General features: G+C 45.0%; 1 protein-coding gene across 2 annotated transcripts; it reads right to left on the bottom strand.

Moving 5' to 3' along the window:
* Window positions 1-14: 14 nt before the first annotated feature.
* On the bottom strand, window positions 15-23,084 carry ZDHHC5 (zinc finger DHHC-type palmitoyltransferase 5). 2 transcript variants are annotated; one of them, XM_061201774.1, is made up of 12 exons: window positions 22,789-23,084; window positions 18,538-19,741; window positions 10,415-10,536; window positions 6,745-6,902; window positions 5,815-5,987; window positions 5,557-5,659; window positions 4,862-4,953; window positions 4,301-4,433; window positions 3,712-3,835; window positions 3,169-3,281; window positions 1,826-2,685; window positions 15-1,393 (listed from the first exon to the last, which is right to left on the bottom strand). In XM_061201774.1, the coding sequence occupies exons 2-12, from the start codon at window positions 18,639-18,641 to the stop codon at window positions 1,228-1,230; spliced, it is 2,148 nt and encodes a 715-aa protein (XP_061057757.1). In that variant the 5' UTR covers window positions 18,642-19,741; window positions 22,789-23,084; the 3' UTR covers window positions 15-1,227. The 2 variants fall into 2 exon arrangements, with proteins under 2 accessions (XP_061057757.1, XP_061057758.1); XM_061201775.1 differs by lacking the exon at window positions 22,789-23,084 and adding an exon at window positions 22,568-22,725.

Raw genomic sequence — 23,084 nt, 5'->3', positions numbered from 1 at the left:
TCAGGGGGAGCTGGTTAGATCAGGATTTCTTTTTATTCCTTGTTGGTTTAAAATGGCTAATCAGAATAAAAAATAAAAGGGCTTCTGTTTAGAGGCTGGGGTCTCCCCTATTTAAAGGTTAGAACCCAGGTATCCCCTCTACCCAGCACCATACTGAGGTGGGCTGAGGGGTCACCCCCAAGGGACAACTGGAGGGGCCTAGGCCTGCCACTCCCTTCTCTCTATCCCGTTTTTGGCATGTGATGAGAAATATTGCTTTTTGGATTCTTCTCTCCCGGCCTTGAATTTAAAAATAATGTCAACCGTGTGAGTTGGGGGAAGGCTTTGAGGGGCCAGTTGAAGAAGCCCACCATAATCCCTCTCCCCCAAGAAGGGGGGATTATCCGATACTGTTTCTGGAGCTCAGCCAAGCTCTTTTCCTGATCTCCCCACCACCACCACCAAAGTCATGGGGCTGTGACCCCTTCCCTGGGGAAACTAAGTGCCAGTGAGCCTAGAAAACTAACTCTCCTCTCCAGGTCCTTCCCTCCTCCGACCAAAACCCCACCCAGACGCGCCTCTCCCTGGGTTTCTTTCCTGGTCACTTAGCACCAACAACAGGGGGTGCTATTTCCTTCGATGGTAACTGGGACAAAGAGAGGGAACCACGGGGAAAAGGAAGACTTCAATCGATGTCTCCCCTCTTTTCCTGCTGGTCTGAGGAATAGGGAAGAGTAAAATCCCCCTCCTTATACATATCCCTCCCTCATTTTCCCATCCCAGGATAGATATATAATTTCTTTGATATTTATTTTATATATATATATATATATATATATATATATATATATATATATATATATATATATATATGTACACACACACCTGGTAACGCAGAAGAGGAAAAAAATAGAATCCGTAACAATAATAAAAAAAATTATTTCTGGTTTAAAAATGATCTGGTTCCCTCCAGGGCGAGCAATTGCACAAATGTCCACTGAGTCTGGTCCAGGGGTTAAGGAAGGGAAAGGTCTTAAAAGGTGAAGGGGGTTGCTACCCCAGTCTCAGGGCCCCAACTCTCCAACTCCCCAACCCCACTGCATTTTATAAAATGTCCTCATCCTCTTGGAATCGGTTGTTTAAAAAATGTCCATGCAGGGGAGGGGAGCCCCTTGAGGAAAGGAAGGTGGCCACCTGGGGCCCTTTGGTGTAGGCGCAGAGGTGTGGGGGAGGGGAGCTGCCCAAGGCTCACACCGAAATCTCATAGGTGGTGCCACCCACCCCTGACACCTTCTTGACTCCTCCCCTTGTGGGGCTACTGAGAGGTGGCTGGCCTGGGCCAGGGGAGGCTGAGCCTATATTCTTGGGCTGCCCGTTGGTTTTGCTGTAGGCGGTCTTGAGCTGTACTTCATCTCTGGGAAGAAAAGAAGAGAGAGGTGTCAGAAGTGGGACACACAACACCGAAAAGGGAGGTAGTTTAAAAAGTTAAGAGAAAAAAATGTGCTTTCTACATATACACTTTCTTACACAAAGATTCCCTTTTATTTTACTGCCCTGCTTACAAGCAGCCTGATTCCCTCTCACCTCTACTTATTGCTTTCACCCTCAGGCAAATAAATTACATTTTAGGAAGACAGAACTAAGAAAAAAGTATTAATCCTCAGTCTCTTAACAGGAATAGCCCATGAAGGCAGCTGGAGTAAAAGTGAAAATGAAGGGCTATCTTACAAGCAGGATAACCCTGGGTCCACTTGCACTAAAATGTACAAGTGAAGCCCTGATACCTTCTGCAGGGCAGTACGCTACTTTTAAGTCCATTGGGGGGCCAGGATGGACTAATACTTACTTGGGTGTCAGTAATGGCTGCAAGGCCACTTCCTCTGTCTCAGAGACACCAGATGGGGCTTTTTGGCTGCTGTAAGACATAGATCGGCCCACGTAGGGGGCAGTTGGGCCTGGTTCAGGGGACCCTAGTCCCCGGCCCCTTAGCCCATCTGGCTTGCCAAAACGGGGGGCAGCTGGGCGTCCCAGTGGAGTCTTGCCCAAGGGTGATCTCTTCGAATCGTCTGAGGAGGAACTAGTACGAGGGGCATGGCCTGAGCCTGGTGTTGACTGGATGCCTGAGTCCCCCAAGCCTGGTTCTTCCTCGCGGCCTGGGAGTGGGGGTGACTGGCGTAGCAGCTTCTCTCGTTCCTGGAGGGAGGCCACAATATGGCGCGACAGATTGTCGTACCGGACTGGTGAGGGCTCTCGGTGCGTTGGGCCGGTTGGCACCAAACGTGGGTGCCTCTCGGCTTCCCGTTGCTGGGCCAGCCGGGCTGACAGGAAGGGAGAGGTGTAGCCTAAAGGTGGGTCTGGCTCAGGCCCTGCCTGCACGGACTCAAAATCAGGGCTGTCTGAAGGAGTGAGCAGACTGTCGTAAGATAGGCTTCCATTACGTGTCTGGTTGGCCAAGCTCTTATAGGAGGTGGAGGTTGTGCCCTCTGAACGGATGGACTGCAGCTGGCCCAGCTCAAAGCCTGTGCCCTGGGCTGACTTGAGGCTGGAGGAGCGAGAGCCACTGGACAGTGGATCAAAGTGAAAGCTTTTGCCAAAGGTGGGCGAACGGAAGCTCTCTGGCTCCAGGCTCGGCTCTGAACGGTAGCTGGGATGACGGCTGCTCTCCGCAATTGAGGTTGGCTCCTTCAGGCTGTCCCCACGACTCAACTGAGGGAGAAAAGCAAAGCAGGTTCTTAGTGCTCCTCCTCTTGTCCCCTCTTGGGACACTAGGCCCCAGAGCCCAAGGAGGCAGTCAAAAACAGTATTTGTTACGTGCCAGCAATATGCTTAGAATTTTCACATGCATTATCCTGTTTAACCCCTGAAGTAAATCTGTAAGTAGGAACAGATAGTATCTCATTTTAAGATGCAGGAAATGGGGCTTCGAGAGGTTAAGGAACTTCTCTGTGATGGCACAACTGGGTTTTGAACTCAGATCTGACGCTGTAATCAATGCTTTTATCTATTATGTTACCGTGACCTCTCTTGGATGAAGGACAAACTGTCAACGCTATTACTAAGCCAACAATTAGTAAAATGCCTTTGGTTTTCTTCTCTTCCCTCTGCTTCTTCCTTCCCTTCTCCCCATCTTCTTTTTCCCAGAACAGCTGACATACATGACAACCCTACTTCTTAGAGAGTACTCAGTACCTTGGCGCTGGAAGAATGAGGCATGGCGGCTGATGTACTGCTGCTACTGTAGCCCGGCCGGTACTTGTACATGGTAGGGGTGGGGGGGCTGTCCTTGCCCAAGAGGCTGCTCTCTGCAGGAAAAAAGGCCCAGGGGGCACCACTTTACAAGCTGTTCTCTTAACAGATGGCTAGAGTTCGTTAAAGTACAGGGGGAGAACAAGGTAGGAAAAGATATACCAAGCAAAGGAACATAATGATTTTGCTGAAATCAAGACTACAGACTCATACCAACCCAGAACACAGAGTGAGTGAATGTACCAAACAGATCCCAGAATGTTCTCTGGTCTGTCCGGATGCTGACAGTACACACAGACACACAGAGATGTCCAACTCACTGCCAATAGCTAACTGTCATCCCCTTTCTCCCGGCTGTCCAAAGAAGTGGTTCAAGTACCACTTGCTGGGTTTTCTCAGTCACAACATAAGCATTATCTCCCAGCCCTTGCCTGTGTCATCTCCACAGCTAACAAATAACATTCTCACTCCTGCTTCTGCCCTTACCCTCATTAGTAGCCAGGCTGAGGTGTGTCCGTAGCCCCGCGTAACGGCTCAGGTCCGGCTTAGGGGGGGGTGGAGGTTCAGCATCTGCAGACTGGCTTTCTGTTATCTCCAAGCTTCCTTTAGACTGGATAAATGAGGGAAAATCAGATTTGGAGAACTGAGCGTTAGGGCAACTCAAAGTATGAAACTGGTGTAAGAGGGGCACTGGGGAGTCATCACATACTTCTGAACTGGAATTGGAAGACAGGACACAAGATCAGTTTGGGGACGGTTTTGGAGAAAGAAAAGCTTTCAACAAGGGTTTCATTCTGTCACTTATTTATTTCCACCAACAACTACTTGTTGAGCTCCTACCATCTATAAGCTGCTATGTTAAGTCCTATGAAGACATGCAAATGAATGGACTAAATTTCTACTGTCAGTGAACTTACAATCTAATGGGAAAAAGAAGATATGTGTTTAAGTAACTTTAACACAAATCAGAAAGTGATAAATACTATAAGAGAGATGTAAACAAAGCACGTTTCCATCTCTTTGCCATGGGTGAGAGTCCCCAAGTTACCTAGCTTTACTTCCCTAAATTCCTCACCGTAGTTCTCCTCAGCTCTCCCTGGATGCCATTGTCCATGATCTTCACAGTTATCTGCCCATCTGACACTTCTGGCCGAAGGAAGGGTGGTCTGATTACAACTGTCTTCTCTTTCTTTGGTCTCCCCAAATACCTGAGTGTCAAGAGTGAGAGGGCTTTCATTCATTCATTCATACATTCATTCCAAAATATCTAATGGTTGCCTACCTTGTGTAGAGCAGTTTTACAAATACAAGAAACAGTCCTACCAGGCCAGGGAAAAGATCAGCATTGAACTGATTTCTTTGATTCTATGAAGAACAAGAACAACAGCAAGACCAGGCCTATGGGCAGATACACCTAGCTCAAGGTACTCTGGAGTAAATCTCATCCTCAGTTCTCCAAAGAGAGTAACATAATATCTAAAGAATACAACTGAACTCACAGGGTCCATTAAAGTGCCTCTCCCTTGTAGGCACTTCCCATTCTAAGAGAACCCTCCCTAAAAGGCAGCCAGAACAAACCCAAAGAAGACAAAAGTTTTAACCAAGGGTGAACACTAGAGCAAAGGGGTAGGTGTACCTGGGTGCTGGGGAACTGCAGAGTACACGGCTGACATTGTTACAGCAGCCATTAGTGAAGGGGTTCACACCTCCCCGGAATTTACCCGTAACCTAGAGGGAGGGAAAAAGGACCAGGTCAGTCAAAAAATGGGACCTTGACCTCCAAAAGCCAAAACACAAATCAATGACAAATTATTGTGCACCCACTATCTGGGAGATATAAAAATGAGTAAAATACAGTCCTACCATAAAGAAGCTTATACTTGTGACGACTAAGAATGGGAACTCCAGAGTCAGGGTCATCAGTTCAAATTCTGGGTCCACTTCATGGTAGCTATCTGACCCTAAACATCAGTTTCCTTATGTAAAATGGGGATAAATAGCTCTCTAAATATTGAAAACTAAGATGACATACGTAAGAATAAGCAAGTAAGGTTAGCTATTGTTATGGGCACAAAAGTAATTGTTTTCCTTTAAGCAGGACTGTAAGCTTCTTGAGGGCTGGCCCAGGTCTTTCACTGTTTCTATTAGCTCAGAGCCTAAATCGACCAGTATACAGCAGACATTCTATAAATGGTTATTAACTAAGAAGTGGCCCATCCTCATGCTTACGTGAGGAACTTGGACACCTCATCATAAAAAGCATACACTAACTAGAGGGCCAAGAGAGACATGCCCTGCTCTTCAGGGATCTCCCGTCACTTCTCCCCATACCTGTTCATTGGTTGTGCGTCCCCTAGCCACCAGCACCACGTGAAATCCCGTGAGGCCAGCTACTGGGATGAAGAATAAGCCAGCCACACACATCACTGCCATTCTGAAGCCAGACAATCAAGGAGAGCAGAGCAACGTGATCTCGCCTTCCCCAGCCCATGCTGTAGCCATCTTCCCTTTGACCCTCACTGCCACAGGACTCAACTTTCTCCATTCTTCCCCCTCCCAGTCCCGCAACCCACAGGCCTTGAAGGATACGTGACAGCCGTGCGGACCCCTGAGAGTTCCTCCATGTGGTAGAGGACATAAAGGAGGCCAAAGCCAAACACACCCATAATGTGGGCTGTCAGGGAAAGGAGGAAGAGGAAGAAATAACGGTAGTTCCGGCGACCAATACAGTTGTTCACCCAGGGGCAGTGATGATCAAATTCCTAGGAGCAAAATGAGACAGACTGAGCGGCATCCTTGGACCATGGCACTAGATCATTTCTGTCAAGCAGAACAAACAGCAGAACTTACGTGTTTCTTTTAATAATCTGTCATCATGTTCACCATTTAGTTACAAAATTTAAAAACAGTTCATGCAGTTTATCTTGCTCTATCAATCTATAAGGAAGACGTTCCAGAGGCTGATCGAAGGCCAAGGCCACCTCTCAAAGTTTATCCTATGTGACCAAGGAACTCTGAGAGGTACAAATGTCAGAGGCTTTGCGGAAACATTAAGATTCATGAAAAAAGAGGCTTGGAAGAAAAATCTGGCAGGCAACTGCTTACAGTTAAGTAAAAATGCACTGAAAAAAGGGTTAAAAATAAAAGACAAGGAATGCAGAAGAAAGAAATATAATTGTAAAATTTGAATGCAACAGCATGATGAAGTGGAAGGAGTGGAGAACACTAAGCAGGTCAAATAACCGAAAAGATGAGCCAAGGGATGGAAGGCTGGAACTATGACTAATGGTTCTGGGAAAGCCTATGCCTACCCACTTGGGCTCCCTCCTGTAACAGAATATTTATGCTCTACCTCTCATGTGTACCTCGTTGCTAACACTTTGTGCCAGAGCTAGAACACAGCCCAGGCAGTCAGGGCTATATTTTCATCCATGGCCAAGAATCCACTGGATTCAATTCTTATTCTGTGGGTAGGAAGAAGATAACTTAGGTTCAGCTTACCCCACCCAGAGTTCTTACCTCCACACAGTTGTCACAGACGCTGCAGTGGGAACATCGAGGAGGACGGTAGAAGCGGCAGGTGGCACACCATTTCATGCGCACCTGGATGCCCTTGATCTCCACTGTTTTGTAAAGGGGAGCTCTGAAGTCATCTTCCTTGTCTTCATCCTCTTCAGCTGTAGAGAGTAAAAGTTAATGAAAAAATGACTATGCTAGAACTGTACTAGGCACTAGGGATGCAGTGATATTTAAAATACGGCCTCTGCCTTCAAGGAATTCACAGTCTAATGGTGAGAGAGACTAGGAACTAGTAACTCTAATACGGTGAGATCAGCTCTATATACAACACTATGGAAACGCAGATGAGGAAGCAATTTATTCTACACTGGGAAATGAGATTTAAGAATATGACTCAGAGGTGGCTCTGATATGGATATGCTGATATTCTTGGTTTACATATTATATTTCAAAAGAAATAGACACTTTATATATCAAAGTACATCTATAATGAGTTTGCATAATAGTTTAGTATCTACAAGTACACGACTGAACTACAACAATCCGAAAGAGGAAGTAACGAACTAACATCAACCTTTTTTCCACACACAGACACCCTTGCCCAAAAGATCTTCCCCTAGTTCCCTATATACATCTCAGTACTGTTTCTCGGTTGCAGACATTCTCTTTACCTGAATGCCCTTTCAATTTTCAGCTATCAGAAACTCACCACCCCACTTCAAAACTTAAAGGACATCATTTGCCTTCTCATCTATAGTGTGCAATTTTCATTTTTTATTATTAATCTAAAAAAAACACCCGTGAGAAGGAAAAATTAAGTAAGTGATGGTATAGGAATTCAAAGTTTTCAAATGTACTGACTTAGGGAAATGCTAACAATGTAAGTGAAAAAGTACAAGGTAAAGAACTGTACAAACAAAAAGATCCCATTTTGAAAACAGAAATAAAAACAGACACACATGTATGTGCTACAGATTTATGGTATATATAAATAAATATTGTATGTATAAATCTTCACAATATTGATTGCAAGGAAATATACCACAATATAACAGTAGTCATCTCTGGGCTGGGAAATTATAGGTGATATTTACCTTTTTTATACTTTCTATATAATGAATATTCACTACTTATTAAAATCTTTTTTTTAAAAAGTTTTTTAAAGGAAAAAAATTCAAATGCTACTTATATTGAAATATCTGATTCTTCCACACTATCATGTATCAGAAGTGAGCTCTTTCTCTTCTTAAAGTACTACAGTTCTTTGATTACTCTTTAAAGTTACCACAGTGTATTTATGTAAATGTCTTCTCTATCTTCCCTTCAAGACCGAGCTATTTGACCATCATAATAATCATCCCAAATGACCATATCATAATAATCAATAAATATTTGATAAATGAACATTAAACACTCATTAAAATAGCCTTCCTTGGCTTTAGGGACTCAAAGCGCCTTTTGTTAATCTAAGCTTTGAAACAAAGGTCACCATGCACAGTGACACAGGCTTTGTGAGCACAATGAATTTCAGAAAAACCTCATCTCACTGAAGTTGCTATCCCAATCCCACCTGCCTCACTCTTACAAGGTAACTTCACATTTGAGAGAAAAATGAGATGTCATCAGTAACAACCATCATCAATTCTCTATCTCTTATTCCACTAATGCCGGTTGGTCCTCACTCTCACCTCCTATTCCAGAAACAGCCTACTTCTGTAAGCATAACCCTGCCAACATGCAGAGGAAAGCATCTCCTTCTTCCAGATGGTCACTCTTCAATTACTCTCTTTCATCACTTCTGCTTGTCTCTTTTCTGGTTCCACCTCCTCATGCTATCAACATGCTAAAGTCTTCTGTATCATTAAACAAACAAACAAAACTCCTCCCTCTGCCCTAAGATATTCCATCTTCTGCCTTCTCTGCTTAACTTCCTGAAAGAATAATCTTAATACTCATTGACTCTGCTTCCTCATTTCCTATTCACTGCCTTCCAAACCATTATAGTTTTGGTAATTTAACTGTCTCTCTCCCGCATACATACATAAACACACTATTAAAACCATTCTTGTTGGGAATTCCCTGGCAGTCCACTGGTTAGGACTCAGTGCTTTCACTGCTGGGGCCTGGGTTCAATCCCTGGTCGGGGACTAAGATCCTGCAAGCCATGTGGCCAAAAAAAACAACAATGAAAACAAAAACAAAAAACAACTAGTCTTGTGTGTTTTTTTGTTTTGTTTTGTTTTTTTGGCTGCACCACGCAGCACATGGGATCTTATTAGTTCTCCAACCAGGGACGAACCCATGCCCCCTGCAGTGGAAGCGCAGAGTCTTAACCACTGGAACACCAGGGATGTCTCAAACTATTCTTGTTAAGATCTTTGAGTTTCCATACTATTGGACCTAATTTCTGATATTGCCAACCATCAGCTACTTCATGAACTTTCCTTGGTTACCACTTTGTCCGGTTTATCCTCCTACTAACTTTTCTTGCTCAATCCCTCTTCAGTGGCTCCTCCTTCTCCTCATTATTAAAATGTCAGTACTGGTCAGGCTGACTTTCATTCTTTCCTAATCTCATTCTACTTTCTCTAGAAAATCTTACTCCTGTTGCTTCAAATACTACATGGCTGAGGACTCTGCCATGAGTCTGACTACTCAACTGCCCATGGGTAACTACCTGAATGATCCATTAAGTATCTCAAATTCAACATGTCTCAGATGCTCTGTCTTCCCTCCAAACCCACTCAACACTCCTATAACTTGGGTCTTGGTTTATAAAGAACCAGCATACAACCTATCTTTCAGGTTAGGAACCTTGGAACTACCCTAGACAATTCCTTCACCCTCTCACTCTCCCCTAGTAAGCAATTAGTAATGAAAAATTCTGCTGGGTCTACTAATGAAAAATCTGTAAGTCCAGCTTTGAATTCAAGTTCTCATCTGGTCTGCATTATTGCAATAGCCTCCCAAAAGGTATCTGTACATTCTTGTAAGAATTATTATTGTAAAAGGAAATGTGATCCTGTGATTCCCCCAATTAAAGACGTCTTGCTGTCTGAAGGAAGAATTATAATCTATCTAATTTAGCACATAAAGTCTTTTACACTTGGCTCTGGTTTGTCTCTTGCCCCTTCTGGCCCCACCATGCATTCTAACTTCCACCCACTGAATTCTGCATTTCACAGCTACAATTCTGTATATGCTGCTTCCTCTTCCTAGAATGCCTTTCCCTTCCATCCTCTACTCGATAAAGTCCTTCCTACCTACCTTCAGCAGCATTTCCCCAATTTATCTGGGCAGATCTAAGTGCCCCTTTTTCTAAGGTCTCAGAGAACCTTTTTCATGCTTCCATTACAGTTTGTTATCACACTGTCACTCTCTAATTCATCTTAGATAGTATCAAAACTAGCAACAATGCCCAACCCATGTGCTCGAAATAAATTTCTGCTGAATGAGTAACTGAAAATCAAAGAGTTGACCCAAAGTGGATCAGATGCCTAGAAGTTACGACATATATTCCTAAGATCCTGACTTGCTTTTCATCATTAGACTATAAAAGTATCCCAAAACCCAAGACTCCTAAGGCCCCAGACCAAATGTATAAATGTCCAAAAATCATTCTTTTTCAAAGGCAGTAAGATATTTCCAAGAGAGAGGAGGGAGATCTTACCTCGAGGGAAAATCCCTGGGTCCATGAAGGTGGCCATGCTGAAGTTGGCCAGCACAAAGAGAAAAACAATCGCATTGTAGATGGGCACTGCAGGTGACACGTAGAGGCTTAGTCCTGGACAGCTGCACAGATAATAAAGAAAATGAGGGGCTGCCTCTTAACACTTTGGACACCAACCATATAAAAAAATCTATAAAGATTCAGGGACTTCCCTGGTGGCGCAGTGGTTAAGACTCCACGCTCCCAATGCAGGGGGCCCGGGTTCAATCCCTGGTCAGGAAACTAGATCCCACATGCATGCCGCAACTGAGAGTTCGCATGCCACAACTAAGGAGCCGGCGAGCTGCAACTAAAGACCCAGTGCAACCAAATAAATAAATAAATATTAAAAAAAAAAAAAGATTCAGTCCCCATACCTATATATAAATCTTGTATGGTTCACCTTTGAAGTCTCAAATTATCTTTATCCTTCCCAACAAGTGGGTCTAGTTTCCCACAGAAATACTCATTTTAGGACTTCCCTGGTGGTCCAGTGGTTAAAAATCCGCCTGCCAATGCAGGGGACACACGGGTTCCATCCCTGGTCCGGGAAGATCCCACATGCCGTGGAGCAACTAAGCCCGTGCGCCACAACTACTGAAGCCCGCGTGCCTAGAGCCTGTGCTCCGCAACTAGAGAAGCCACCGCAATGAGAAGCCCGTGCACCACAATGAAGAGTAGACCCCGCTCGCCGCAACTAGAGGAAGCCCGCACGCAGCTACAAAGACCCAGCGCAGCCCAAAATAAATAAATAAATACTCATTTTTGATCAAGGTACAAGACTCATAACCCTTTGCACTAAAGTCTGTGTTCTTCAAATTCATTCTTACCTCGTGGATCTTTCCACATGTTTTGGACTCTGTCCTTACCTCCTTTTAACCAGGCACAAGAGCAAGGGACTAAGTATGTAACTGACACCAGCTGCATTCCCTTCTCTGGAACAGCCTGAGGCTTCTGGACCCCAGCCATGCCCCACTGACCTGCACATTCACCCAAAGCATGGGACACCACCTGCCTCTCTGGCTTCTCTTCCCTCCTCCCAGCTGGCTCTGAACTACTCTCAACTGCCTAAAGTCTCTCCAGATACATTATACATCAGATATTCCTGAGAATTTTATTCAACTAGAGGCTAGTTCTCAAGGTAAAGAAAAGGAAACCATTCACAGGTAAGGAAGGATACCAAGACACAGGACTAGACCCCAAGATGAATAAATGAAGCAGAAGAGTGGAGGAGAAAAAAAAGGGAAGATATCAGACCAAAGCAGCCCCAAATCCTGCAGGAAGAAGAAACTGGCCACACATATCCAATATTCCACAGGGTTCAAATCAAGAGATATGCTTTAGGGAACTTTTCCTTGACAAAATAGTGACCTAGTCCAGGATTAAGCTCAGTTTCTGTCAGGATATATGTCTCAGGAATGCTGCAAGAGCTCTCCCTTTCTCTGAAGATGGTTCCTGGGAGCTGGAAGTGTCAAAAGAACATCTGATGTGCTGCTTGCTTGGTCAGTGGTATCAAACACCCTCTCTCCTGTCTCAGCTCAGGAAGAACTTCCCATAACAAGACAGTGGCAAAATACCCTAATCTGCTTTGTGGCTGAGAACTTAATCTCCAGAATTAGGCCAGCATCTGTCCTTGTTCCCTTTATCTAGACCAGCAGAAGGAAAGGAAGAGTTCACTGAAGGAAAGGAAGAAGGGGCCAGGAGAACAAGACAGCAAATGACTCCGGAGAATTAATCCACAGCAGTCCTGGATTCTGTTGAGAGGTGATCTGTCTCCATCAAAATAAAAAGCACAGGGCTTCCCTGGTGGCGCAGTGGTTAAGAATCCACCTGCCAATTCAGGAGTCACGCACGGGTTTGAGCCCTGGTCCGGGAAGATCCCACATGCCGCGGAGCAACTAAGCCCGTGCGCCACAACTACTGAGCCTGCGCTCTAGAGCCCACGCGCCTAGAGCCTGTGCTCCGCAGTGGGAGAGGCCACCACAATGAGAAGCCCGCGCAGTGCAGCGAAGAGTAGCCCCTGCTCGCCGCAACTAGAAAAAGCCCACACGCAGCCACGAAGACACAGTGCAGCCAAAAATAAATAAATTTTAAAAAATAAAAAGCACAGCCCTGAATAGTGATTCAGGACAATTCAAAAGAACTGAGCTCCTCAATGAAAAATAAACTAACGATAAGAGGTAAAACTGATTGTCACAAAGCATCTCACAAGTCTTTACCAGCACCATCCATTTATTCAAATTCCATTTAGCCATTCATTAAAAAAAAAAATTTAAGTAAATATTTATGATGTGTCAGGCTTTTTAGATAGTAATTATCAATTAACTCTGCTTCTCTTTATGGGTCAGTACGTAATTGGGAGACAAAATAATGAAGCTAGAGCGCAGGCAGTGATTTCAAGGAAAAAACAGACCTTCGGTCACAGCTCTAGTTTTATTCTACCAAAGTCTCCTATGGAAGCCTCTTCCTCTGGGGGTTCTTTCATTCAAAAAAGATGTCCCCATACCTTGGCAGGGTTTGGGGTGGAATACAAGCAATAAGGCAAGAGCCTTTACACAGCGCCACCCAAAGCCTGACCTCCTAGGCTCCTTGCGAGGGAGGGAGAGAAACTGAAGCCCAGTCATCCAGGTCAGAGCGCCTCCCTAGTACTTAGCTGTCACTTCAATTTCCACCCAGGGACGAGGAGAAAGGGTGACTCACTTGACTCCTACAGCCTGGGAAGATAATTAGAAGGGAAAAAGAAATGAAATCCTTAGAACACTGAGGTGTCCGTGATTTAAATGTCTCATTCCTAGAATTGGCTACGTGGCCTCTTGAGCTTCTGAAAAAATAAGGGTACCTCCATCTCTGAGGGAAACTAAGGTGAATGAGAATGAGACATCAGCCCCCTTGCAGGCCCAGATGTCAGTCTTTCTGACCCCATTCTTTCTCCAGTTTCTGCATTTCCAAACAAAGCAAATCACTCCATTTCTTGGACAGCCTGCCAATGACCTGCCCCTGGATAATGAACTTTACCCCTACAACCTTCTTGATATCAACCCATCCCAGCTGACGTGTGTAACTCTAGAATCAAGTTCCAATATCTGTTGCCAAAATAAAGCCTACCCTCACAGTGGCAGTATCTGGAAATAATGCAAATAACTCAACTTCACAGGCAACAGCCGCTCCTAGATTCAAGTCAAAGACCATTGCTTCCAACCTGAGCACTCTGAGGGAACATCCCACCAAGGAGAGGCCTGTGAGATCAAAGCCTGCTCCCGCCGTACCCCACATTCTGCTTGGCTTCAGGAGAGGCTTGCCGTTGCTACAGTACTTTGCCAGATTCCTAAGTGACCACCCCAAGTGGCCCATCTGAATCTGTGGCCTCCGATGGACGCGGGCGGAGCTGAGGAGCTGCTGGGGCTCGTCCTTAGCCTATGGGAATAATCACAGAGCTCCAAAGCAGAGGGCGTGGCTGTAGCCCAGAAGGCTGGCTGACTCACTGACGAGACTCCCAAACCTACACCATCCCAGGGAGAACAGGTTCTTCTGCCCGTCCCTTTAGCACTCCTGTTTTCAAGGCCAAATAAAATTGGGAGAGTGGGTTTCAATACCCACACTCCTGCAAATCTGTTTCCTAGCCCTCTCTAACTCTGCCCATTATAAAAAATGGAAAAGTTCCTGGTAAGAAAAATAAAGTAGGAGTCAAGAAGCTTTGGATTTTAACCCTGTCTTGATCAATGCTTTGCTATTGTAGCCTTAGGTAATTCACAGGAAACTCTCGAAGCTTGTCAGGTCAGCTACCTAATACAGGTACGAGAATGGAGGAGACCATGTCTGAAATGAGCCCAGAATTCTTTTTAAACCAGCTGGTTTAATACTGAGCATTCATGGGATAGAAGAAACAAAAAAAACCACATTATTAACTATCTCCATCATCATCAATTATCATTCCAGCTCCACCTTCATCGCTAACTCCACTTCCTCTTCTCTGAACTACTAGATTCAAGAATATTTAACAACAGAGGCACTTCGCTCCTAAAGAACAGGTCTATGCATTCCTCCCATGCCTAGCACATACTTTGACTATGTGTATGAACATGTGTGACTAGTGTTCTTTGGTGATGAGGCAAGGCTAGAATGAATATCCCACTTCTTGCCCCTGGGGATCCTCAAGATTCCACAGGAAAACAATCTCTCCCCTTCTAGTGGATAAATTTCTCGTAAAAGACTTGATTTGTCCTGTCTTACCAGACTTTCAAGCAGCTGAGTACAAGATATAGGACTTGGGCACTTATTCCTGAGTGAGAAAACAACGTGGGAAAGAAAAGAACAAACACTGCTCAATTAATGCCCCAAATCATGAGGCTGCTCCCACTCAAATCAGGTGCTAGCACCTCTGCAGTCATGAAAAAAAAAGGGCCAGAAGGGAGAGTCACTGAGGTTGCCCAACTCTGTGGATGAAATGCTTGAGAGGGGATAGAGGCAGAAACTGTAAAGGAGAAAGCTCTTTCATGGATGGGACACTGGAAAGACCATCATGGATTTCTGGACAACCCTGACTTATCCTTCCCACAGAGGATCACTTGCAGCGGAGACTTCACCCCCATGTCCTCCCCATCAATTTTATTTTATTTTAAGATTTTTTTTTTTTTTGATGTGGACCATTTTTAAAGTCTTTATTGAATTTGTTACAATATTGCTTCTGTTTTATGTTTTACTTTTTTGGTCTCGAGGCATGTGGGATCTTAGCTCCCCAACCAGGGATCGAACCCGCACCCCCTGCATTGGAAGGCAAAGTCTTAACCACTGGTCGACCGCCAGGGAAGTCCCCACCTCATCAGTTTTAGAAACAGATATATGGGAAACTAGCTGACTTAACTCACAGCTCAAGGAGACTTTAGGGGATACAATTCTGCGATTTATTTCAAATGGTATTGCCAGGAGCCCTAAGAAGGTCTCAGGGGTCCCCAGGAAGGCAAAGAGGAGATACCCAGTGTCTGGGCCTCTATGCACCAGCCTCACTTGAACCAGAGCAGCCCTACTCTGACATTTTAAATACTGGGGTTCCCCAAAAGATCTCATTTGGGGAAAAAAAAAGGTCATATTGCTTAAATAAACTGCTCTAGGTCAACTTCCTCATTATACACAGAAGAAAGAGGTCCACAAAGGTTAACAGACTTTACCAAAATCTGCTTGCCCCAAACTGCTTACTCCTCTCACCTGGCACTGCCCCCCCTGCCAATCACAAAAGGAGACTAAACTAAGCCAGATGAGGGTCCAGGCCCGTTATCTTAAATGCAGTGTCTATTACCTAATGGGGACCAGGAGAGTTACTTTAGCAGACACTCTCCTTCCCAAATAGTGAAAAGAGAAAAGAATTAACACAGGTTCCCCAATAACTCCTGCCTAGTTTTAGTACTGGACAAATCCTATAAATGAGAGGGACGGGGTCAAAGGGGGAGACCTCAACTGTTCTATTCGAGTTTCTCTGGGGCAGAAGAGGATCACCATTTTTTTGATGACGAAACCCAACTGACAATTTCTGCTCATAGCCTTCCCTACTTGACAAAGAAACATGGAGGGTAAATTGTTTCTAATTAGTGGAAGCCCACATGCCTCCACTAATTATGTCTGCCAACTGAAAGGGCTCCTCCTTCTACTCCCAGCCCTATAGGTCCCAAAGTAATTCTCACCTGGGGTTTATACTGATGTAAGAACAGACAGTTGTAGCCTAGTGAAGAGAACAGGAGGATGACAAAGTAGCTACAGATTTAAGGCCCCAAATAGGAGCTGGTTCAAAAAGAGCCTTCCTCTTGTCTCTATTTGAAACCAGTCATTCTTTTTTAGGTGGTGTATGGTTTTAAACAGAGAACTGAACATCAAAAGGGACAGAACAGCTCTGGAAAACTGTGGTACCTCAGCCCAGGTGTATACTTGCAGAGGAACTGCTACAGTCAGATGGCGAGGAAGAGATGAGAATTTCAGAGGTACCAAGAGCTAGGTAAGATAAACAGGGTATTTATGTCTCCCCAAAGTGGACAGGGGAAAGCCCAGGGAGGAAAAGACAGCCCAGAAACGTGTCCTGAGGAAACTGCCAGGGAGAACTCTAGCTAAGACTTAAGGCTCTTCAACCTTTGGGTTAGAGGCAGTAATTCCAAGTAAGAGTCAATATTGTCCTCCAAAATTCTTTGTCCTAGCGCTGAGAGACCATGGAATAAGGAGGGCCCCCTACTCTTCTAGCATCAGGCAACAGGGAAATAGGTTAAATAGCTTCAACTATCAGTTGAGAAAATGTCTATGTCAGGACAACTCTTTGTGGCAAAACTGGTATAACCAGCCAAACACTTCAGTGGTTCCAGATTAGCAAATTAAGAACAAGGTTTCTGCTTGTCCAAACTCAAGAACAGATGGGTTGAAAGAAAACCACTTAGCCAGTTCCCCAAATTTCCTAACTTCCCGAAGGCTTTGCCTCTTAAAGGAAAACAGACCCTCCCCAATTAAGCAGGTCTAAGGGTGTCAAATTGGTGTTGTACTTATCCCTCCTGACACAGCACCACAACAGCTACAAAGATACTAAGATCCCATATAAATGTCCCTTGGTTAAAATGCTGATTCCACTTAGTGGTCATAAGAGCAGAAACCAAAACAAGTCTGACACTGAAGACTCACTCCTCCTTATGGGAAGGAGTGGAATCCTTGAGGGTTTCAACAGGTATGCTCAGGCTGAAGAGCTGGGGGCCAAAGGATCTATGACTTCTACTCTTTAGAGGAAGAGGTGGGAAGCAGGATGATGCCCATACCTTAGATAATAGATTCATTCTTGCCTTGTTTAAAAACTAAACAGGAAAACATCATATTTACTTTACTTTTGCATTATTACTCTTTTGGCCAAACGACCCATAGTTTTTAGAATTCCTTCTGGCATCAGAAGCTCTGTTTGGGTGGAGGTGGCGGGTGCCCCTTCCCTCCTATCTCAGAGTTAATTTCTGCCTGTACCCCAGCAACTCCTGCTCATTCATCCTTCAGTGACTCCAAACTGCTTCTATTCCCTACCACGTCAATTCATTCTCTTCCCCTTGCCGGCAACCTCACACTGGCTCTAAACAGCACCCACCATTAGGTCTGAGCCTGAATCACAGCAAAGTGAACTCCCCAGAAAATCTAGCATGCTCTGATTGTTCCAAGAGCTACAACTGGAACACTAACTCAATGACTCAACAGTTTAAGGCTCAGAAGCCTGGTACTTGTTAATTTATAAACAGGTAACGGCAAAGACGCTTGCCAGATAGTCGACAGCTGAAATACCAGGGAAAAGGAAAAAGATGTAAATCACTCACGTCTCCTCCAGTAACAAGCAGATGAACAAAGGCTGAATATCCTAAGTGGGAAATCTTTCGACACCAACTGTTTTTCCTAATAGGACCAGGGAATGGGAGAAATGACTGTCATTCCCTTCAGCAGGAACTAACGTAAAGGAAGCCTTCTAGAACTCTCTTCCTAAATAAAACTTGCCCTTTCCCAGTGGCCTTCACTTCTCCAGCCTTCGGCTCTTAAGAATACAGAGAAAACCATCTGAGTAACACTAAGAGCCAAAACCATCTCATTGGTATACCTTCGAAACCAATTCTGAAATTCTCTAGTACTCCCAGTTCCCACAGTCTCAAATCTAAGCTTCAGATATCCTGGGGAAAAGCCACTACTTTTTGAAAAACCTTTCATCTAGTCCAGTTCTCTCACAGAACTGACTGCTTAGGCTGCTTCAAGACTCTCTGGTGATTCCCTCCCATTTCCTTCCTAGTGCAGAATCATCTAACGATGAAACTGGGTAGGAAAATATGAAGACATCTGTGATTTCAAAGGAAGGGAGGCAGGGGAAAGTAGAGGAGTCAGCAGAGTAAAATTCCTAACAAGGTCGAGAGGGTAGGCCTGTTCTTACGCTTCTTGCCACATCTCTGGGATCTGGATTTACCTGTATCAGACCTCAAACTCTCCCAGTCACTTGCCTTTGCAAGTAAGTAGCCAAACTCAAGAGGAAAAATACCCCCTCGCCTCCCATGGAGCTCCCCCACCCCCGCCCATACCACCACTGGGAGAAAACTCACGTAAAGGCAAAGAAGAGGGTCGTAGCTCCCACTAAGAAGATGGCGGCTGCCGAGACTGGAACATACTTGCTGGGTTTGAATCTCTTTCCAGACTCCGCGGGCATGTTGGAGCTCTGATGGAAGATCTGCCCTGCCGCATAGCCCAGGCCCACACAGCGGCAGAACAGACAAGAAAATGGGATGAGGGAGACAACGGCCAGGAGAGTACAGAAGGAAACCAGGGAAGCAGAAAATTTAGAATTATCACCCTTCCCCCTCCCAAATAAAACCAAAGGTCAAAAGATCTCAAATGAAGGAAAGCACATGGGAGGGGGAAAGGTGATTCCAAATGATGAATAACCACCTCCCCAGAACAAGGCAGAAGGAGAGATTAAGAAACACAACTTGTACAGTTTAAAAACTGGAGACAAACAGTAGGCTGTACACATGAAAATGGCTGCAGGTAGAGAACATGGGCAGTCAGACAGATCAAGGAACAGCTCATGGAGGGAGGAGAGTCTTCAAAAGGAAAGAAGGGGAGGATATCAGGGTAGGACGGAACACTCCAAGCAAGGAAAAATTCTTCGGAGGAGATACTACAGAACCTCCACGACTACCACACTTCCACAAAATGTGAGCGGCACCTAAAGGAGGTGTTTCTATTTCAATCCAAGAAGGAAACTGGCGCCCCTTCCAGCTTTAAAGAGAAGCCGTTTTTAACTGCAGTCTTTGTCCCTTTCAGGCAGTTTTCTCAATGCCACCACTCCCACACCTTGACTTAGGGCTTGTAGTCTGGCAATGGTGGTTTAATTTTATTTACTTTCTCTTGATGGTTAAAGCTGGGCAGCAGCTGTTACAAGGTTGAGTTGTAAATCCTTTTCTTTGAAGCGAGAGGTAAAACAGAGAGAGAGAGCGAGCGCACGCAAGCTACGCAAGCTTGCTTGTCTTCGGTCTCTTGTTACTCCCAAACCCTTTAAGGGCTCCTTTTCCTATGGAGTTCATGCAAAACTAAAGGGAAACACAAAATCCCTGAAGCCATGTTCTTCCCAATAAGCAAAATAAGATGAAGAAATCAATTCCACTCGATGATACTTTTAAAAGCTACTGCAGATGAAAGCAAAGTTCCAAAGAGGTCCCTGTTTCCAGGTCAGTCAATGCCTCTGATCTTTCTTCTTCAATCTTGGGCTTTCTGGATGCAGAGTTCAGCTGTGTTACAGTGCCTCACCTGGAGAAAAACAAATATCTTTATCAGAGAAATTTTTTCATGGCATTTCTTAAGACCAGCAAGGCTAAAACCCCACAAGCTACTCTGTTAAAAAGCGCCTTTTGAAAGAAAGATGGTTTTCTACTTCACTATGTGTATGTGGGAAAGGACTGTGAATTGGGAGGACAATGGGTTCAGAATTCTTCACTCTTCTAAGTCCTCTTCGTATTGAAAAGAGAAAAACATGGCTTCAGCTGGCCTAAGGTCATCAAAGAACTAGCTCTTGACACAGATGGGGCCCATCTCACCTGACACATATAGGCAGTAACAAATACCAAGAATATCAAAATCTAAAAACAAACAAAGGCACAGCAGTGAAGAGCAGTCCTAGAAAAGAGACTTGTCTTTGAACAAAGAGAATATTTATTGCTACAATGAAAAAAGAAAAGAGTAGGACAAAATTAGGACAGTCTCATTTCCTTTCTGTGTATGTCTCTCTCACTCTTACCCTTCTATACTTTTTAGTTATAACCTTAAAGAGGCAAAAGCTGAATTTTTGGTCTTCTGAAATAACTGATGAAAGGACCTGGATGAGAAATGTCCCTGCACTGAAAGGTGAGATGCCCTCTATGAGAAACTGAGTCAACAAGGGGAGGGCTGGTCTTTTTCTTCCCAATTCAACAGTTCTTTATTCCTACATTGGCCTATTAGGAAGTCAAGTGAGCCCCACCTTCCCTGATATGATTAAAAATAACAATTATTTCTGTTGATGGTAGTAGCAAAATAACACTAGCACTTTGGATTTTATAGGATGCTTTTCATCCAGTGATCGCAAAGCATTTAACTCATTATCTGGTGACACAGTTCCTTATCCCACTCGGTAAAATTGAAGGCTAGAGAACGCCTGAGGCCATTCCACTGAATGACTTGAGCAGTCAGGTTCAGAACCCAAGAGTTCACAGGCCCCTTTGCCGACACAAACCCTTTCTACCTCCTTCTCATCCACTACACTACCTGCTCAGTGATGACAGCTTGGAAACTGCAGACCAAAAATTTTACTTAAGGTTTTTTTCCACCTAAGAGGAGTAATAGCTTCCTTAATTCCAAAGGCTGAAATTAAAATACCAGAAGTTTTGAATAGTGAAATATGAATGTACCCTGGAATTTTGCACTTCCTCTCTTTTCTGTGGCATGAAAGGCTAAGGTGCCTTCCTTCAAGGTTCATTCATTCTCTCTCTCTCAAAAAAAAAAAAAAAAGTTTTAGAGAGCCAAACAGCATTATTAGAATAGATTGATTCCTACAGGAATCAAAGCCCAACTTTCTGAATTTAGGCTTAAGTAACTTTGTTAACAATGAGAAGCAAATTCTTGCTTTACAGACAGCACTATTAAAGTAAACTTGCCCCTCAAAACCCCAAAGATTAGAGAAGATGGAAAATTGCACTGCTTATATTTTATCTAGGGTAGGATATCATTTAAACACCATATATTATTTCAGATTACATTTTCTGACAGGAGAAAAGTCACATGGGCTAATACTGCCAAAGTAATTCAGAGTCATAAAAGGCCACGGCATCTAGGGAGTACAATACTAGGAAACAAAAGATATCAGTGTCTCAGATGTTTAGGGGATATGCATTAGAAGTGACAAGACAAAACCTAAGAATGTGTTGGGTATAATAAAGACGCACCAAGGCTTAGCAGAAGGATGTACTGTGGGTAGTAGGGATGAGACTGCAGGGTGAGTGTGGTTCATCAGAGCCAGCAGTCGGGATCCATACCAGTATGAGAAAGGTGTACAAGAATGTGTATGACACATTTCAGGCTTAATCTATGGAATAGGAATATGTATATATAAAACAAACTATAGAATATGTGGTTTCAAGCTTTAACAAAGGTTTAATACAAGTACCTCCTTAAAGGGATAAATGGACATGGCAGCATGACTGAGAGCAAAAGTATTGTTTGTTGAAATAAAGTGGTATAATAGTATAATACAGTAAATCTGAACACAGTTATCAACGTTTCATGGAATAATCCACATGTCAAGATACTGGCTGAAGAGTCAAACAGAAGTTTAATATGGGTATTATCATCTTATACCAAGGTACCGAAGTACATGGCAATATAAATCTTGTAAGCATTTAAAGAACGGGTGATAATGAATATTCTGAAGAGATTTAATATAGTACAAAGGGATACTGGGATAAAAGGACAGAGATGCGAATATAAGGTCAACCTAGACAAGATGGCATTAACCAGTAAGTGAAAAATCCAAGGCAGAAAAATGGTCTAGAGTATAACATATAAGTGATCCTACACCTTTCATAACGTAGTCACTTTCTTACTTCTCATTTCAATGTTTTCATGCGGCCAAGTGGGTAAAACACTTTCTGCCCTGTCCCATAACAGATTCCTATAGGGAAAAAAATGGCAAATATATTCGAGTTCCCACTTGTAAAAAGTACAAAGTACTAAAAGCGTGGAGCTCCCGGCTGGTGGGGGTAGGGGAGGAAGCGGACGGATGCGAAAGAACAGGTAACAGCATGAGGCTTGAACCAAAATAAGTATCAGAAGAATGGGGCGAGGGGACCTGAAACGCAGGGAGGGAACAGCACCCAGTCCCCAGCCCGGAGCCGGGGCACTGAGAAACACCGTATGGGGCAGGGCTGGCCGAGACAGAGAAGACGGAATCCGCGGCAGCAGGGCCCACTGGGGCTGCGAGAGCAGGCTGCGGGAGGCGGCAGAGCCTCGGGGCGCAGGGCCGGGGGCGGAAGGGGCGGCGGCTGGGCGCCGGGAGCGGAGGGACCGGGGTCCCGAGCTAGGACCCGGCGGCCCGACACTAACCCGTTCTGAGCCCCGGCAGCCGTGGATCCCCGGCCTCTACTCGTCGTCCGTTTCCGGGGCCCAAGGGTCCCGCCGCAGTTGGATGACCCGGCCCGGGGGAGGAATGGGGCCTCAAGCCACCTCCCCCTCCTTGGTCCCCCTTCCCTAGAGGTCACTCTCCCCTCCCACCTTCCTGGCCCGGCACTTCCGGTTCCGCAAAGACCCGTGTCCCCGGCACTCACCCCCGGCGCGGTTCCCGTTACCGCTGCCGTCGTAATCGCCGCCGCCTCTCAGCAGCGCCGTCCGGCCTCTGAGAGGCAGCGCGCGGCCCCCGCACGCTCCACGCCCGCCCCGCTCCGCGCGCTCCCGCCCGGCGACGCTCGTCTTCGAGCCGGCGCGCGGCCGTTGCCCTCAGTGCCGGGTCTCGAGCCCTCCCAGCGTTCTCATTGGCTCCCTGTCCCGGGCGCGCGCGACATCTCGCGCGGGGCACGTTTCTCTCATTCATGCGGCTCGCGCCGCCGCGCCCGCCCCCGCTCAC

Source organism: Eubalaena glacialis, chromosome 10, assembly GCF_028564815.1.
Source record: "Eubalaena glacialis isolate mEubGla1 chromosome 10, mEubGla1.1.hap2.+ XY, whole genome shotgun sequence".
NCBI classification, from domain to species: Eukaryota; Metazoa; Chordata; class Mammalia; order Artiodactyla; family Balaenidae; genus Eubalaena; species Eubalaena glacialis.
The sequence above is the reverse complement of the archived record's forward strand: the minus strand, read 5'-3'. Positions and strand labels throughout refer to the sequence as shown.

Excerpts from the sequence above, each read along its gene's own strand:
- ZDHHC5 (XM_061201774.1), bottom strand. The coding sequence starts at position 18,641 with ATGCCCGCGGAGTCTGGAAAGAGATTCAAACCCAGCAAGTATGTTCCA. Across the intron at positions 5,988-6,744 it reads TCTGTGACAACTGTGTGGAG|GAATTTGATCATCACTGCCC; the intron begins GTAAGAACTCTG and ends TTTTGCTCCTAG. Across the intron at positions 3,836-4,300 it reads GAGAGCTGAGGAGAACTACG|TCTAAAGGAAGCTTGGAGAT; the intron begins GTGAGGAATTTA and ends TCATTTATCCAG.